The sequence below is a fragment of the Solanum pennellii genome, chromosome 6 (assembly GCF_001406875.1).
Source record: "Solanum pennellii chromosome 6, SPENNV200".
NCBI lineage: Eukaryota > Viridiplantae > Streptophyta > Magnoliopsida > Solanales > Solanaceae > Solanum > Solanum pennellii.
Genome location: NC_028642.1, coordinates 59,917,291 through 59,935,173, shown reverse-complemented (window position 1 = coordinate 59,935,173; position 17,883 = coordinate 59,917,291). Strand labels below are relative to the sequence as shown.

General features: G+C 33.5%; 2 protein-coding genes across 8 annotated transcripts; both read right to left on the bottom strand.

Annotated features, from left to right (window-relative positions):
• Nucleotides 1-2,734: 2,734 nt before the first annotated feature.
• Nucleotides 2,735-9,468, bottom strand: LOC107023230 (probable pectate lyase 8). 2 transcript variants are annotated; one of them, XM_027917626.1, is made up of 9 exons: nt 9,232-9,319; nt 8,684-8,737; nt 8,431-8,505; nt 6,001-6,067; nt 5,152-5,322; nt 4,605-5,076; nt 4,426-4,529; nt 3,772-3,910; nt 2,735-3,620 (listed from the first exon to the last, which is right to left on the bottom strand). In XM_027917626.1, the coding sequence occupies exons 3-9, from the start codon at nt 8,489-8,491 to the stop codon at nt 3,420-3,422; spliced, it is 1,215 nt and encodes a 404-aa protein (XP_027773427.1). In that variant the 5' UTR covers nt 8,492-8,505; nt 8,684-8,737; nt 9,232-9,319; the 3' UTR covers nt 2,735-3,419. The 2 variants fall into 2 exon arrangements, with proteins under 2 accessions (XP_027773427.1, XP_015079341.1); XM_015223855.2 differs by lacking the exon at nt 6,001-6,067 and having other exon boundaries at nt 2,738-3,620; nt 9,232-9,468.
• A 2,671-nt stretch (nt 9,469-12,139) lies between these two features.
• Nucleotides 12,140-17,190, bottom strand: LOC107023231 (thioredoxin-like protein 4B). Of its 6 annotated transcripts, XM_027917628.1 has the most exons (6): nt 16,931-17,190; nt 15,847-16,004; nt 14,912-14,993; nt 13,176-13,277; nt 12,726-12,742; nt 12,140-12,688 (listed from the first exon to the last, which is right to left on the bottom strand). In XM_027917628.1, the coding sequence occupies exons 1-4, from the start codon at nt 17,060-17,062 to the stop codon at nt 13,179-13,181; spliced, it is 471 nt and encodes a 156-aa protein (XP_027773429.1). In that variant the 5' UTR covers nt 17,063-17,190; the 3' UTR covers nt 12,140-12,688; nt 12,726-12,742; nt 13,176-13,178. The 6 variants fall into 6 exon arrangements, with proteins under 6 accessions (XP_027773429.1, XP_027773430.1, XP_027773431.1 ...); XM_027917629.1 differs by lacking the exon at nt 12,726-12,742 and having other exon boundaries at nt 12,140-12,599; XM_027917630.1 differs by lacking the exon at nt 12,726-12,742 and having other exon boundaries at nt 12,140-12,558.
• Between the last annotated feature and the right edge of the window lie 693 nt (nt 17,191-17,883).

Sequence of the window (17,883 nt, the reverse complement as noted above, 5' to 3'; positions counted from 1 at the left end):
TTTCTTTACTATTACATATTGATCAGATTCAATAATCTGTTTAAAGCCTGCTTTATTAAGAAGAAATCTAGACATCAAATTTTTTCTCATAGAAGGAGTATAAAGTACATCTTTCAATGTTAATATCCTTTCAGAAGTAAAACACAATTCAACATCTCCCTTTCCAAGCACTTGACTAGTGTGAGCATCACCAAGCAGGATGGTTTTAGGCTCCTCAAAATGAGTACATTTTTTAAACCAGTCTTTGTCATAACAGACATGACGGTTTGCACCAGAATCAGCCCACCATCCATCAACATTCTCAATCATGTTTATGTCGGTAATCACCGCCACAAAAGGTTCTTCGGTAACGTTTGCCTGAGGGTTAGGACCACGTTTCCGGAATCTGCAAAATCGAGCAATATGCCCACTCTTGCCACAAACAAAGCATGGTCCCTTTTCTTGAACTTGTTGATTTTGTGCTTGGTGATTTTCACCATTATTTTTCTTGAATTTTTTCTTCTTAGGCTTTAAAGAAGTATTTTTGTGAGTATCAAGAGTAGCATTATTCGAAGTAATTAAATTTACCTTCGATGTGATGTTGTTCTCTTCTGTTTGTAAAAGTGCATCTTGGCCTCTTGCTTCTTCTTCCATGCGGATTTTCATCATCAAGCTTTCACGAGAGGTTTCCTTTTGTTTGTGGCGCATAGTTTTTTGAAATTCCTTCCAAGAAGGTGGAAGTTTATCCGCTATGCCACAAACAATAAGGTTATCTCCAATTTTAATTTCTTCGGACCTAAGCTCTCCAACAATCATGATGAAGTCTTGAGCTTGATCTACCAGTGATTTGTTGTCCACCATTTGGAAACGAAAAAATCTACTAGCTGCATATTTTTTCGCTCCAGCCTCTTCGGTATCATACTTACTCTGCAATGCCTTCCAAATTTTCTTTGCACTAGAGTAAGTTCTATCATAATAATCATAAAAATTATCAGATAGACAATTAAGAAGATAATACCGACACTTATAGGAATCACCATCGTACTTTTCCACTTTCTCTAGATGAGAAATAGTTTCATCATCATTCATAGTGGTGATGTCTTCTTTATTTGGATTCTTCTCAGTTAATACATAAGAAACATTAAGAAGACTTAAGTAGAAAAGTACTTTACCCTTCCATCTCTTGAAATGGTTACCATTGAACCGAAATGGCTTGTTAAGATCTCCCATCTTGACATCCGCGGTTTTTTCAATTGTAGCCATCTTTGAATCTCCTTAAAATTGTTAGTGAAAAAACCTACAAGATAATAAAATTGCAAGATTACAATTGAAAATAAAATGAAGAAAGTAATCTCTTCAGGCTGAGGCGCGGATATCTCGCTCTCTTTAAGGAGATTCAAGCCCACTGCAGCAAATGTTTTCACCGGTCCAGCAGTAGTCCTCTTTGACTTGTGCCCTCCAGGATACAACAGCCTTCACAAAGGATAACTCAACAACTCTGGACAAGAGTTGAGTCCAAAGCTCCACAAAAAAGAACACCTCCCTTCAACTAATAAGAACTCTCTTTTAGACTAACTCTTTCACTCTTTGTTTTCTCTTATGAATTGTGTGTCTCTAAAACCAAATGAAGACTACCACTATTTATACTACAAGAAGTCTTCCTAGCAATGAATAGGAAGATAATGGAGGTAGTAAATAGTGAAGATAATGGCCTTAGGAGTTTCATAGGTTACATAGGTTACAATAGGAGTTACATAGGTTACATAGGTTACAAAGAGTAATGGAGGAATTAAGAATGAAATACATTGATGGATAACCAATGCTAATGGATGATGTACAAGTCATCCATTCCAATGTTCATTCTTATTAACTTCAAAATAAAGCAATTTAATATGTTAAATATTAATATTAAAATGCTAATAACCTAACAGGTTGTAATTTAGTTTAAGTTGATATACTTTGACCTTTCAAAGAACTTCCGTGCTGTCTGCGGAATTTGACTGATTATCGTCGCAACTTAGTACTCATTTCATATTACAATAAAATATCAGGAAACGTTTTTACATATGTACAGCTCGTTGTAGTTGAACGTGAATGTTGACGACTCTTACTGCCCATTGTTGGAGTCGTTAGATTTTATCTGCAGGAACAAAGATGTATTATCGTATGGAGATTTAGGCCAAATACATTAATGGCCCTTCAAACCTGGTACAAAAGTTAATTCTGAAATCTTATTTGCTCTTGCTAGTAGCTATGTATGTAGGTGTCAAATGGGTGGGGTTCGATTGGATTAGCTGGTCAAAATTCAACTCGCGCAATTATTACCAAGTTATAACTGTGTTGTTTGTTGTTTTATAATTTTTTTAATATCTAATAAATTAAAATTATTTTTTCCTTATTATGGATAGATATAACAAATCAAATAAATAAAAGATTGTTTTTTGAAAATATTTTGACAAAATTTCTCATGGATTAATTTGGGCGAGTTGTCAGCCCAAATTTTGATGGGTGGAAATGGCCTGAGTTAATAATTTGGCAGGTCAATAACAAGATTGTTTGTTTAGACGGAATGATCTTTTGGCTTTCCTTTACTTTTCATTTTATTAGATTGGAATAATGAGGTTTAAACTCTCCTCAACACGGCTAAATATGAAATCCGGCAACTTAAACAAGGACAGTGAATCGAAAGATTGTAATTACCATCATAATCAGTAAACATGCAGAAAATAGGAGGGGAGAAGGACTGGAGACATATAAATTTGAAGCAGAATCCATAGTAATTACATATGTATAATATATCATATTTTATAAGGATAACAATTACAATAATATCTTGAATCTGAACATCTACAACAAGAAAGAAACCTAAAAATTTGACTTGCATATCTTTTATCCTTCTTTATTTAGCAATCTTTCTGTTTCTGATACCATGAGATAAAATTTTGGTGAAATGGTATGTAGGATATGGACAAGAAAAAGAAGACAGCATCTCAGAAACTTCTCCAGAGATACTCGAATTATATCTCTCGGGGAGTTGGGGAGGTTGAGGACGGGGTACATTAAGACAAGTGGAATGGACAAACAGGTGCAAAATCAATGTAGTGTTTCAAGAACCTTATGTTCAAGAGCTAAGGCAGATTCAAGATTGTCCGCTCTTTGAAATATGAGTTCAGAATTTAATATTTATACAACATTTTAGGATTTCTCACATATATATTAAAGGTTTTAAGCTGATAATGGTGGGTTAAATTGAACCCATCCTTAATATTATGTGTCCTCCCCTGCTCAAAAGGTGATTAGGGGCGGACACAAACTAAGAGAAGAAAGATAATGAGAGAAAATTGGCTTAGAATGTTGAATTCAATGGATAGGTAAAGATGATGTGATGGTGTGGTTTGTGATCACTAGATGTGTTGATGTGCTTGACATCAACATTTGTGTCAAGAAAGTGCACCAGCATTCGAGGTAATCATTCCGACCATGGAAGAGGACTTAGCAGCTAAGCTTGAGGCTCTTGCATAGCTGCCTGGAGCAGCACGTCCCGATGCAGTAAAGTATGCTCCATTCAACAAAAGGTCTCCCACTGATCTCCAGTTCCACTGTCTCCATGATCCTTCCCATGGTTCCACTCTTTTTGTCACCTGGTGACCCAATTCCATATATTTCAATAATATTCTAAGGTTAGGATTTACCTTCCTTACTTGTACTGTGTTGTGCCGTGCTCAATTGGTTAATTTACAACAACAAAAAAAAAATCAGTCCAAGTATAGTATGCTTAGTTTTGAACTGTACCTCTTTGGCAAAAGGGTTCACTGGGGCAAGGTATCTGTTACCCTGGCTGTTAATTGTAGGAGCAGCACTGCCACCAATGGCATACATCTCCCAGTGCGTGTAGTCATTGTTCACCACATGGAAATAGCCATGCCTACATCTGCGATTAATTATGTCGTACTATTGTTAGTCCAAGAAAACATGGAAAAGATGAGTATAACAATCATGATCACGCTTCAATTCCAAGCAAGGTGAAATTCGTTATGTCAATCATTACCATTTATGTGACTCTAGTTTTGGGGGTTAAAAGTTAGGTGAAGATCAATTTCTTTACATAGTATCATAGCATGGTCCATCTCCATTATTGCTTACCGATGTTGGGTGTGCAGGGCCATCGCCCATCTCCATTATTGCTTCTAGATGTTGGGTATTCTTATAAAATTGGCCACTCTCTAGATGTTTAGCTTTGAGTGTGATGTGGGAGTGTTGTAGAGTTCCACATTGGATGAAAAATGAATGGGTGGCTATTTAAAGTGACCTTGGGCCATCATAGCTAAACTTTAGGAGTTGAGTTAGATCAAAAAATGCATTTTTTCACAATACCGCAGACATCAGTAATTTACTAAATCAGATAACTGTTTTTATAAAAACTATTCAGGATTTTCAGATTGATACCTTGGCATTCTCTGAATGAGGCCCTCACCGAAATGGTTGAAGGCAATAGTCACCTGCATAACCTTATCTCTTACATAGGTATCACTGTGCCCCAATAAAATCACCTACACATAAGTTGGATTAATGAATAATTAGTCTTTAAACTAAAGTATCAAATGTTGTTTCAGTTGAAAATTGACCTCATTGTGATGGGTGAAGTAATTGTTTGAAATGGTAATTGCAGTTGAACCCATAATAGCATCAACGAGACCATCAGCACAATTAGAAAGAGAGTTGTGATCAACCCAAATATGGCTTGAACCGAAAATGGAAATGGCATCACCATCAGCCATAGTCCTCCAACCATAATGTGATGGTGAGCTTCTAACCAAGGCATTACCAGTTGGTTTACAATCATGAATGTGGAGACCATGAATGATAATATTAGTAACAAATTGGATAGTAATACAAGCCCCATTCGCGATATGCACGTTCACACCACGAGCATCGATTGTTTTGAAACTATTCATGATCAGTTCTTGCTTAAGTGTGATGTGCATATCACGTTTAAACACTATCCACAATGGCTCATCTTGAATTACAGCATGACGGAGTGTTCCAGGTCGGGGATTTACTGGATCATCATCACCCGAGTCAGTTACAACATAAAACCTGCACGCAGAGGCAGATTTAGGATTTTTAGAAAGCTATACACCACGCTCTGAATTTGCCTCTGAATATATATACCTGCCATCTCGGCCACCAATAGCGTTACGTCCAAAACCAATTGAACAGTCAGCTAAGCGTCTGCGATTACGTTGCCAATTGCGATCGCATCGCCAACAATCATCAATAGGATTTCCCGTCCTACATGAGAAGTAACCCAATTTCCTCCTCTCTGTGCTATTCCTAATGCTCCTATACAGAAACACAAGAAAGATGAGAGTTCAATTTTGTCGAACAAAATTAATTAGGCACTCAGCCTCAGTGTAATAATTGATTTAGGGTAAGATGTTTTCTGGACTGATTCTACAAGATACATGTCACCTTCCAGCAGCAACAGATATTAGGTAACTCTGTCCACCAAATTTAGAACAGATGAAAAAAAATCTATCTAATATTCTTTACCTAAAATCTAAAGATTTTTTACCACTTCCTCACTATTAGGTCACACCTTGAACACTAAATTTTATTCCAAATTATGTAAAAGACACAAACAAAATCTCACATGTGACTACTTTGATGTGTATAGTATAATAAGACTTTTTGGAGGGATCAAGTTGACCCACTCAAAAATGTCTTATAGGGGGAAGTTAAAAATGAATGTAATGTGATAAATAAATAAATAAACAGTAGATAAAAAGAATACGGTCAATACGGAAATAGTACTTATTTCTATCATTCCATGTAATAATAATAAAAAGAATATCTAAAATAAATGCACATGCAAAGGTGAGGAGATAAATGCATGATGTGTCGGTAGGAGAAACTATTTATTGATTAGGCAAAAGTCATTTAATATATGGTGATGGGCTTTGTCAGTACAGCCAGCTGCTGCATCCCTCAATTTGGAGCCCAGATCTCTTATCTTCTTACCGCTCTACTAACTTCTCAGGCCATTTGCCAGGCTGGGATAGGGGACAAAGACACGATGTTATGTGCCCTGCGATAAGTGGAGATGTAAATTGGCCAAGTTCATCGTCAAAAGATAATTCTACGTGGCTTACCAAGAGATTGTATAACATGAATAATAAAAAAGATAGTTCAGTGAAGTTTCTGCGTTCATATAGAATTCTAAAATGGGTTGCAACTTAGAAAAATATGATATAAGCAATCTGTTAAAACACAAGTATTAATGGTTGATACAATGATTTGAATTTTTGATATTATGTACCGTTGCTCCAAATTAAGCTTCCTTTGATATTTTTCTAAAAACTATAAAAACAGTAATTATGTTGCAATTACAAATAAATGAAATTGACTATAATCAAATCTCTTTATACTAACTAGAAAAATTGATTCCAGGTATTCTTTTGATCGTTATATATAATAAATATGTTATTATAGATAAGAACTATTACAGAGAAACTTAGTTGTATATGAATTCTTACCGTCAATAGTACTCCGTCTAAGTAACATGAATATGGACAAAGAATATATAGTACAAATATAATGTGCACCTAACAAGCATTATAATGTGCCCCTTCATGTAAAACCACCTTCAGCCTCTACTAGAAGCATGGATACACGTGAATGAAAAAGACTCGATAGATAATATATAATGTGCCTATATATGATGAATAAATCTCCAAGCAGGAGCATGTGAAGACCAAGTGGATTAGGCAGGGGATTGCAAGTATGCTAACTTATAACTTATTCTAATATGGCCTTTCTAATCTATGATGATTAACACTAAACCAAAAAGGTACTTTGTAGTTTGGACCAATATATTGCTACAACATTATCATGACTCAACTTCAAAGTAAAGTTTATAATATAAAAATTGTCCAAGATCATCTCATCCTTTTAGAATTGATATGGAACTCAAGTAATCAATAATATCTGTAATCAATTTTACTAAACACATAATAACTCCTCTGACACGAATCCTAGTAGTTAGGGACAAATTCACAGGATTGGTGAGATGATTTAAGAAGTGTTAATTACTGGGACTTATAAAAGCTGGCATAGCTCATAGCTAGATAGCCTGTGGCATTTGCATGTGCAATATGCCTCATAGGCAGTCTAAAGATAATCAGAGTAACTTCTTTTGACAGTCAGCAAGAGATGAATTTGGAAAGGGAACCGCAGAAGAACGGAAGCAGAGGGAATTGTATTGGAACGGTTCGGTAGGTGAGATAATAAAGGCAACTGCTGCATTGCTTTTAATTTTGTGGGTGATGTGTAGATCTCGTGGCTGACTAATCACAAATTTTGGATAGACATACAAACGATTATTTTTTTTTAATGGGGGGCTTTTTCCTATTTTATAGATCCTAAACAGTAGATATAAACTTTTCACTACGGGTCGATTTTGAATCACATTTGACATATAAAAGAAGTAACTAATTAATTGGTTGATTATATAAAATTTTACTTTATTATTGAAAGTTTGATTTACTATTTTATAGTTTTCGCTCCAATTTCTCCTTCCTCATCCCTATGATCCCTACCCAAAAGAGGAGAAGAAAACTCCATTATAAACTTAGCTTCCTTCAATAAATCTTATGCATATGAATTTGAATTTGGTGGATCAAAGATTCGATAATTAATCTAAAAGGTTAATATAGTCTTTTTACAACAGGTTAAAATTTGAATCTGATTTATTATGTTAATTATTCTTTGTCTGGTTGTGAATTGTGTTATATCTTAAACAATTTCCTTAATATAAATTTAAAAAAAATAAAAAATATATATATATAGTAAAGAAATATTACTTTTATTTGCATAAAAAATATAATTTTTTGAAAAAAGGAGATTCAGACGGAACTCCTTAATTGACATAGCATCATCAGTGGGTGTGGGGTACTATCTATCTCTCTATTCAACCTATTTATGATTGGAATATCATTTTCCTCTAAAAGACTTTTGAGATCATTTGATTTAAAGACAAGTTATTTTAAAATTAATTATAATAAGATAAATTATGATGAATTAGTTATGTCGAGAATTGAGATTATGTTAAGGAATATCATTTCAGAATTATTTTTTAATCGATCGTACCAAACTAGTCCTCAATTTGTACTTTGTTTTTCTACAAAAGAGTAATGACGCGATAAACATTGGATGCCTTTTAATCATAAATAACTCAATAAAGCCTCTCTATGGAGTAAATCATCAGTAACTGAAAACACATCAATGCTAAAAGGAGGAGGGTTAGTTGCGATAGAAGAAATAGTTTTTAATAATTACTAAATACTTTAAAGGCTTTATTTGATTAAGAGCAAGTTAACGGATAACTAATCTGGAAATAGTTTTTCCGCATAACATTTTTATATGGGATTGCTAAAGACAGAATAAACTTACATATCCACCATGGAAGCAATGGCTTCTGGATCATCTTCAGCATGTTCATGCCTAAGTTCATCGTTTCCACTTAACCTGAAAAACTTAAATCATGTAAAAAAAAAAGTGAACTGGATCGCAGTTACAGAGTTAACAGAACCAGATATTTCCAGATCCGATCAGTCAAATTCTTCTCTAATTCAATTGCAAAGTTAGTACAGTACTCGAAGAAGTAAAAGCGATAAAGGCGGAAAACAAAATGAAAAATATGAACCTGTTCGTCATAGTCGAGTTACTTAAGCTCTGAAATTGCTCTGCTTGTTCAATACTGATAATGAAAAATTCAAAATCTAATGAGTAAAACAGAGTAAAAGTAGCTCCATCTTCGAATCGAAAAACAGAAACACAGTCGATAAGAATGGAGAATTTACTCCAGCACTGCTCAAATGTCAAAGTTAACAAAGAGGAATTGAAGTATTTTAAATTCTATAATAGAAAAACAGAATCACTGATAGTAGCATTAACGTAAATTCCAGAAAATCTGGTATTGAATTAACCTTAGCGCAGCTCAAATGCCAAAATTATCAAAAGGAATCTCATGAAAGGAGTAATACAACTACTTAAATCGAATTGATCGGGAAAAAAAAACAGAAACAGAGATGATAAGAATGACACAATTTCCAGGAAATCCGAAATTATACTAAACTACATCGCTGCTCAAATGCATAAATTAAACAAGAGCAATTTCATATTAATCGAATTAATTTGCTTCCACAATGTAGAAAAAATTGCTACTAAAAACGTAATGAACGGCTCAAATACCTGTTATCGGCCGAAGTATTGATGAATAGTACGATCACAATCAGCAATTGAAGAAAACACAAACATGATAATCTCAGAGCAGCTGCCATGGCGAAGTTATCTCTAGAATTCGCCAATTTTCTCTCTGTTTTGGGCAAAACAGAATGTGGCTAATTTATATTATGAACGGAATGAAAGCTTGAAGAGAGGAAACGTTTATATAGGGCTGCAAGTAAGAGACAGAGGTACCATTCATTAGTTGTCCGACTTTTGATATTGTTCATTATTGGAAAGAAAAAGGCTAATAAAACTCTCAACTTTAATTTATTCATAAAAAAAAAATATTTGCATGTTTAATAAATTAATAGTTCATCTAAATTAAAGTTTTATCCATGTTTGAGTATGCAATCAAATATCATTTGTCTTTTTAAGGTTTAATCTTAAGAATATTTGTTTAAAACTTTATAGCTTCTATAAACCTCTCACCTAATTACGTTCAACTTAATTTCTCTTTACATGTAACAAATTCTATATTACTCAACTATTTTGAGACAAATTTAATTTGTCGATAGGTTATTAACGATATTAATGTGGTTAAGTTAGTAATTAACTAAATTTATTCACTATGTAAAGAAATAAATCTATGTGGTGTATGGACCATCTTACGCACATCTTGACTAATTCTACGAGATGCATGTCACCTCCTACCAATAAAATGTATCAAATTTCTCTATCCATCAAAATTAAAATAGATAAAATGAATTATCTCGTATTTTACTTTTAAAGTTCTATATAATATAAATAAATCCAATATATAGCCACAATTCTTCTCCATTAATCAACGACAGAATTAAATAGTGTTTGAACGAGTTCAACCTCTCATCTAAAAATTATATTTTAAAATAAGGTAAAATAATATTTTTTTTTGTAGATGAGCGGTCGATTTTCCTTGACGTAAAAATAATTCCAAAAAAAATATAATGATAGAGAAGTTCAAAATTATTTTAGAATGTAAACTACTTTTACATAATTTCTTTATATAGTTAAAAAGAAAAAAAAACTATTGTGATTAATATTTTATTTTACAATAACTAAGTACCTAACTAATTCATGAGTCGTTTTCTCACGTGTCAATGCGTCGGTCACTCACGTGCCAGACACTGCAAAATTTAAACAGTTTCCATTTCTCTTTCTCGCGAGCTTGTCTAACAAATTAAATTCCACCGCATTATTTTTGGGGCCTACCACGCCTTCCACCTCAGCCATTTATTTAATTCAAATATATAAAAATAATATTAAATAAAATATAACTATGTAAATTAGTATGTTATATTATTTATGATACATATAATTTCTTGTTAAGATTATTTTCTATTTACTTTGAGCATACATGTATCAATAGCTCATATATTGCTAATACTATAGTTTGCTATCTATTAGTGTCTTATAATATTGAATAAGATGTATAATTGATATGCACGAGTAATATAAGTCACATGTGTATCTGTTTAAAAAATTAGTGAAATAAATTTATAAATATTTATAATTTATTTTAGATCACAAATTTTATAAAAAAGTATGTATGAACCGCAATTAAATTTTTACCATGCTATAAAATCGCATAGCATGGATTAATGAGTTCTAATGTTTGACGGTGTTAAAACAATTTTAAAGTAAAAAGGGTGGTTAATAAGATTAGTAGATTCCTTATAAGGTTTGAGCAATCCTTCTAGCTAACTTTTACGGTGTGAATTAGACTTAAAACCTATTCTCATACGATATCAGATCAAGGCCATTCTCACCCAATGTTGGGCCTCCAAAATAATCAAAAACCGTTCACCCATCATATGCTAAGTATTGAGCGTAAGGTGAATAAAAAATTACCTAAAATTTATCCACGCACCAGGTGCTAAGCAGTAAAATATTCACAACAACATGTCTAAACTTTCATATAATTCCACTGATGAAATCTGAAAAGAATAAAATATGTATAAAGTTTAAATACGTCAATATAATTTTATTGACAGATATAAAAAAGTTATTTACGAAAGATTCTCACGTCAAGTAACCGGGCTAAATATAAAAAAAGTGTTAAATATAAAAAAAGTAAAGTGACTGAGACTATTATATTTGCCGTCAAAGTTCAAGCTGATTTCCTGCACCATTTGAATTATTATGCATATATGCAAAGCTACATATGAATTTTTATTTGCTCATGGAGTAATTTTCTGTCCATTAAATTTTACTAGCAAAAATTCAAGTACTTCTTTTCAGTTAAACTGCAAATATGTTCCAATATCAGACCTAAGTCAACATCATCTCTTTAATGAATTACTATTTCCTATTTGACTTCCCACTTTTTAATTGTCCCACTAGCCAGACAATATAAATTGGGGGAATTATACTTTTTTTTGTTTAAAAGAATGATCTTCCATGATCCATAAAAAGAAAATAATTTGATAAATAAATTCGTGCGAGAAGAACCATATAAATAATTTTTTATATTTTTAGCTAGCTGGTTGTAATAGTTTATAACGTCATCGAGGTAGACATAATATATAAGAAGTATATAATTTGTGTATAATGTATACGTGAGTTATTCATTGATTATATACTAATAGTGATTAAATTTCGTAAAAAAACTAAATACTAGTGTTTTTTTTCCATTAAATTAAACTCCAAAGTCATTGAATTCATCACCCCAACTAAATGTAGGAACGCTAACAAGTATATACATAATGGATTATTCAATTGTACAGCTCAAGCTTTCTAGTGTAAAAGAAATGAATTATAATGATAAAATATTAAAGATCAAATTTAAATAATGATGGAAAATTTCAGTACAATGATAATGATGTGTTTCTTGGTATCTATGATTTGCATTTAGTAATGTCTATTCTTTTGCCTTTTTTGAGATAAAGAAAAGAAATTATCCATAAATTGTCCCATTAAAAAACTAATGTAAAGCCCACATGGGGCTCCTTCCTTGAAAAAAATATCTGGCATATAGTAATAATAATACATAATTGCTTGCGGAGGAATACAAACCACACGTTAAATCGAGTCCATCCTTTCTCCACAATTATGAATTATTATGTAAGTAATAAGTTTAGAAACAGTAAAGAAAGATATTTAAAAAAAAAAAAAAAAAAAACCTTACAAAATGGAGAGTCGAAACCTCACCATACAAGGTGAAAGTTTTGATAGTCAACTAACTGAACTGCTCAGATTTATCACTTGCATTGTATCACCCCATCATACAGTGATGCTTTCTGAACGATACAGGTCTTCTAACAGCTAAGATATCCAAGAGAAATGTCGTGATCCTGAAATAATTCAACAAGATATCTGTCTCCTAAATTAGTCTGCTGCGATCCTCTCTTTCTTATCTTGAAATTAAAAAGTATCAAAATTCAGAACCCTTTCAACATCGTGATATGGATTCGTAATGGTCAATATAATCATCCAGAAACAGTGCCTTTCAAGATATGAAGTTTTCTCTTGCAGTTCAGGGCTTTCAACAATCAACAATCTGAGGGGAAATAATATTGGATCAGTATGTGTACGTTTAAAATGAGGAAATGTTTTTCATGCTTGGTTAGTCTTCTGGAAAATACTTATTGAAGATTAATGATAATTTCAGTAAATTGGATGGTGTCTTGATGAAATTTAGGAGTATTAGTTTACAATGATCTTCGAGTTTTTGTTGGAGAAAGTGAGATGGCGCAAGAGAAGTATTTGCAAAGAAAAATGACTTTCGCCCAAAAAGGGGGAGAAGTCAGTTTTTCCCCTTTTGATATAAAGTGTTTTCGTAGAAAAGATTTTCCAATACCAAATAATGCTTATCTCGTGAAAAATATTTTTTGGTCATACCGACAACACATCAAAACTTATTATAATTTAGACTCAAGCTGAGAAATATGCAAGTTACGAACTAGTCAACCTAAAATTACAAACAACCATACCTGCTAAACATCTTTGTACAGCAATTGAAACTTCGGTATTCTCTCTGGAGGAAGGGGACAAGTCACTATGAGCTTGCCTTTCATGGCCCCTCTAAATATTGCCTGCTTACAAACAGGGACAGTCGAGCAGTTAGAAATGACTCCACATTCATGACTTGTAAAAAAGTTAATCATCAGAACAAAGCATCTACTCAGCAGATTCAAAAAAATGCACCAAGAACTTTATTATACTAGCTCCTGAATAAACAGCCAACTAGAACACAATCTTATGCACATCTAGATGCAAACTGAATGAACAATCAGGTATTCTATAAAATTATGAGCTAACTGAGAAAAGTCTAACCCTCTACAAAATCTATCTGAACCTAAACTCGTTCTCTAATTGTTTAAGTTGATACATCATACGCAAAATAGTTGCTAGATTCACAGGCAACTCTTAGCAAACTAGGAAATCTCCCTTCTGATCTATCTTTACAACCAGAAAACACATCCATATTTAACCAAAGTTTCCGAGCTTTATTCGATGCGTAACTTTTTAGACTTCTTAGAGGAACATCCTCCTTGAAGAAATAAGGTGTCCTTAACTAATGGTATAGGGATCTCAAACTACTAATTTTATTTGATAACCGAAAAATTCCTGAGGCCCAATGGCGCACAGTTTGAAACTCAGGAGATAAAGAGCCCACCTATATACCGTTCTCCACCTAAATACCAGGATTTTGTTTAAGGCAGTGTTCGAACATGTGTGAGTCTAACCACATATCACGTGTTGCGCTCTTACAACTAGACCAAAATCCTGGAGCCATTTCAGAGTATAGATTTTAACATTTATTTTCACTTATATTGCAGCAGAATATGCATCTCAGTGTACCCTTGACTATTTGACAGATCTGGTTGTTGTGCTTTTATAATAATCTTAAGAACTGATCCCTGATAAAACTTAGTTTCAGAAATTTATGGCAGAAATACTGTCTTGTGGTATGGTTATGCATTGAATCTTAAGTAGGGGGCTGGATGCGCAAAACAACCCATTCCCCTTTACGACGACTCAATAAACTTTGACAAGTTCCATCTGGTTGCACGTAATCTTGACGTTCACCTTTCACTTGTGCAGTTGGATTAACTTCTCCCTTCCACAATCAAAGTTTCCCGCTGTTCAAACTTCATGTCCAGGGGACATGCAGAAATAAATCTACTAGCTTAATAAGCTAATTTGGACATCCTTCCATACATATACCAGAAGTTTGAGTCTACAAATCAGAAGCTTGTGATATCTCAGCCATTCTCCAAAAGCCAAAGTACATCTCTTCAACTTAAAGCCACAAACGCGAGATTACAATCACACGTATTAACTACTGTTCTGCCAAATTACTTGTCTTTCTGGCTTTTATATTCCATCAAAATACACTCATGGCGTTAATGGATCAACTTCATGCAAGTATTTGCACCATACTAGTCACTCAATATTGCTGGTTGTTATGGTACTGTCATATTTCACTCTTTAATCAATCGCCTTCCGAGGCTTTGGCACATCTAGAACCCATGGAGACTTAAACAATCTTGTTTAGAAAGTGCTACCAAAAGTTTATTTACAGTTGAATAAGGAAGTCACAATTATTGAAAAGCTGCACTTTGCAGCAAAGAGCAAATAATTTTACACTTAATATTCATCTGGAATTCTGGATCATAGGAAAAATACTAAGGTCTAGAAAGAAAGTTGTGAATTTATCCCATACCTCCACAACATCAATGAAGTCTTGTTTTCTCTGAAATGCTCCAACCCACTTGGTGTGATCTGCACTCCTGGAGAATATCCATCTTAGAGAAGTAAGAGCTTCAATCATGACAGAGGTCCATAAGATACAATAATATCACAGGAATGTCATTACAACATCAAGCTGTCCTTGACATATGCATAACTCAGTTTACAAGTAATTGCTTTATAATTGTTGCAATGTCGTAATCAAATTTACTACATAGATAAGTCTTTCAGTATTTTTTGCTTTTGAAATATTAGACTTGAGAGATAATTTTAACATTAAAGGTAGCATAACGAGTGGTAGAGGGAAAAATAGAGAAGCAAATTATTTGCAAACTTCCCTTGGAACATGTTCCAATATAACACACCCTCCATTCTCCAATGAGGGAGGAGGCAAGTACGAATATATGGCGACAAGAAGGTTATCTGCAAATACTTAGACAATAGACTAACACATTCCTTTTCTCTCTTCTTTTCTTTTAAATAGCCTCTCCATCCTATTTCCTAATAAGAAACATTTTACGCCTTCACAGTTCTCTTTTCACCCTCTACCCGATGAAAAACAAAACAGAGATTTGGCTCTTGCAAGTAGTTGCTTGAACCGAGTCAAAGTCACTTCAATTTCCATTGATTGAAGGACCAAAGAACTTGTTATCCAAAATGTGTGGAGAGCTTCCAGCATTCTGAATTAAATTTAATTTTCCAACAAAATGTGTCTAAGATATAGTCAAGATTATTGATTACAGTAATATAAGGACTAACAATATGTTGTGGTCCTAACGCTCGACAGAGATGCAAACGGGTATAAGACCATGGATGGCACTTTCTTCAACTAAATCGAATCACAACAACAACATAACGAACATGTCCATAGCAGGAAACTTCGAAAATTCGAACAAAAAGAAGGCATACCCAGAATCCATCTTCATATGATGAGCATTGAAGAAGAAAATGGTAGATGGTATTAAGGTTATATCAAAATACTTGACATAAACTCGAACGTCCTCTGAATCAATATCCACTAAAGCCACAGTCGCAAACTTGGACACCTCTCTCACAGATTTATACAGCTGCAGCCAACAAGAAGCAATAAGTAAACGAACCACTCCAGAAAATATAAAACTTATGCAATGTCAACTTAACAGTGAAAAAACACTTCTACACAATTCGAGTGTCTAATGCATTAGGGTGAATTAACATTTTCCACAGCTACCTACATCTTACACACAGAACTATACAAAGCATAGTTGTAATTTGTAAAATATATACTCCCTCTGCCTCAATTTGTGCGCAACTATTACTATATGCAAAGACAACAACTTGCACTATTCCTCCCAAACAAAGACAAAAAATTTCTCCAAGAAAAATTATGACTTGTAGAGTGGTAGTCTTCTTCCCCAAAAAGGAATCTTCAACAAAATTATAACTTGTAGCCTTCCTCCAAATAAAATTATAACTTGCAGTGAACCCAAGGGTGTGCCCTAGTAGTCAATGACATAGGTTAAGAACCGTAACGGTCTTAAGTTCATAAGGTGATTTATTCCCATCTGTCCTAGCCTTGTTGCTGGTGGAGATGGTAAGTATCCCGTGGAATTAGTCCATGTGCATGAAAACTTGTAGTACTATTAGCTGAGTTGATCCTGGGGCATATCTACTAGAGCTTTAAGCTCTATGCACTCACATAGTAAACTATATTACATAATTAGGTCATTAATAAGGTAAGTACAGGCAAATCTCTGGTGCAACCTGATGAAATTGGTTACTAAATTCCTACTTCTGGTATAAATATTCTCTATACTTTCAGTGTATATAACTTAAATCCATGTATAATCTCACTAGCTTAGCTTAAAATCCTAAATTCGCCTAAAATTAAGTTTCCTCAGAAAAGGTAATGATTTTTACAATAGAAACTCAACAAATTGGAACAAAATAGATTAGTCTATCACTGTTTCACAAAAACAAAAAAGGAAAAAACAGAAAAAAAATGGAGGCATACGATGTCGTCAAGCTGGAGGCAAAGAGGATCAGAGGATCGGCCGAGACGGAGGACGAGGACTTTGTCGATTGTGTCCCTTATTATAGAATCTACTTCTTCCTTCTTCGTCAGGGTCCTCAATATATACTCCATCTTCTCTCCCCGTCTTTTCTTCGAACCACGGCCAAACGCTACCGGGAAAACTTGATAAGTATTTGCATGCGACGAGGGCTTCGCCGGAGTGGTACAATTTTACAGTAAATACATCGACGAATACTTTTTTTTTAATCAGCTGGAATAATTGCACTTTTGGTCCCTTAATTATAGATAAAATGTGATTTTAACTTTTAATTAACTGAAATATGTGTTTTTAGTCCTTCTGTTTAGAAAATTGGGTATAGGTTGTTTGGCCCGTTAAGTGACATGTTTGAATCCGATAATATAACGAATCATTGTGATTTAATTTGTCGAGACAAAACAATAAATAGGTCATTATTCATTTCGTTTTAATTTAAATTATTAGATGATTTACAAAATATGAATTTATTTTGCTAATCGTAAAATATCACCATCTATTGAGTGTGTCGTCTTCAAATCAATATGAGGGAATTTTGTCTAAGCGTTTGAGTAAAATTTATCGAGTGGTTATTCAACTTTGAGTTTATCACAAAAACTGTCTTTCTTTCTTTAAATTGATTCATTGTTAGTGTCCGCTTGTACCTATGAAGTCACGGTGTTATCTCATGAAGCTTTTTTTATTCAATATTTCCGCATCTACCTTTCGAACCAGTCCTTTGATATCGCAAGAATATAGCCATCATTTGAGTTATAGGTGCTACTTCACTTATTATACTATATTTGTTCAAAGAGGCATATTGTAAATGTGTAGGAGAGTGATAATTAAAAATAAGAGACATGTTCGGAGTTGAGCTAATTTATATATATATATATATATATATATATATATATATATA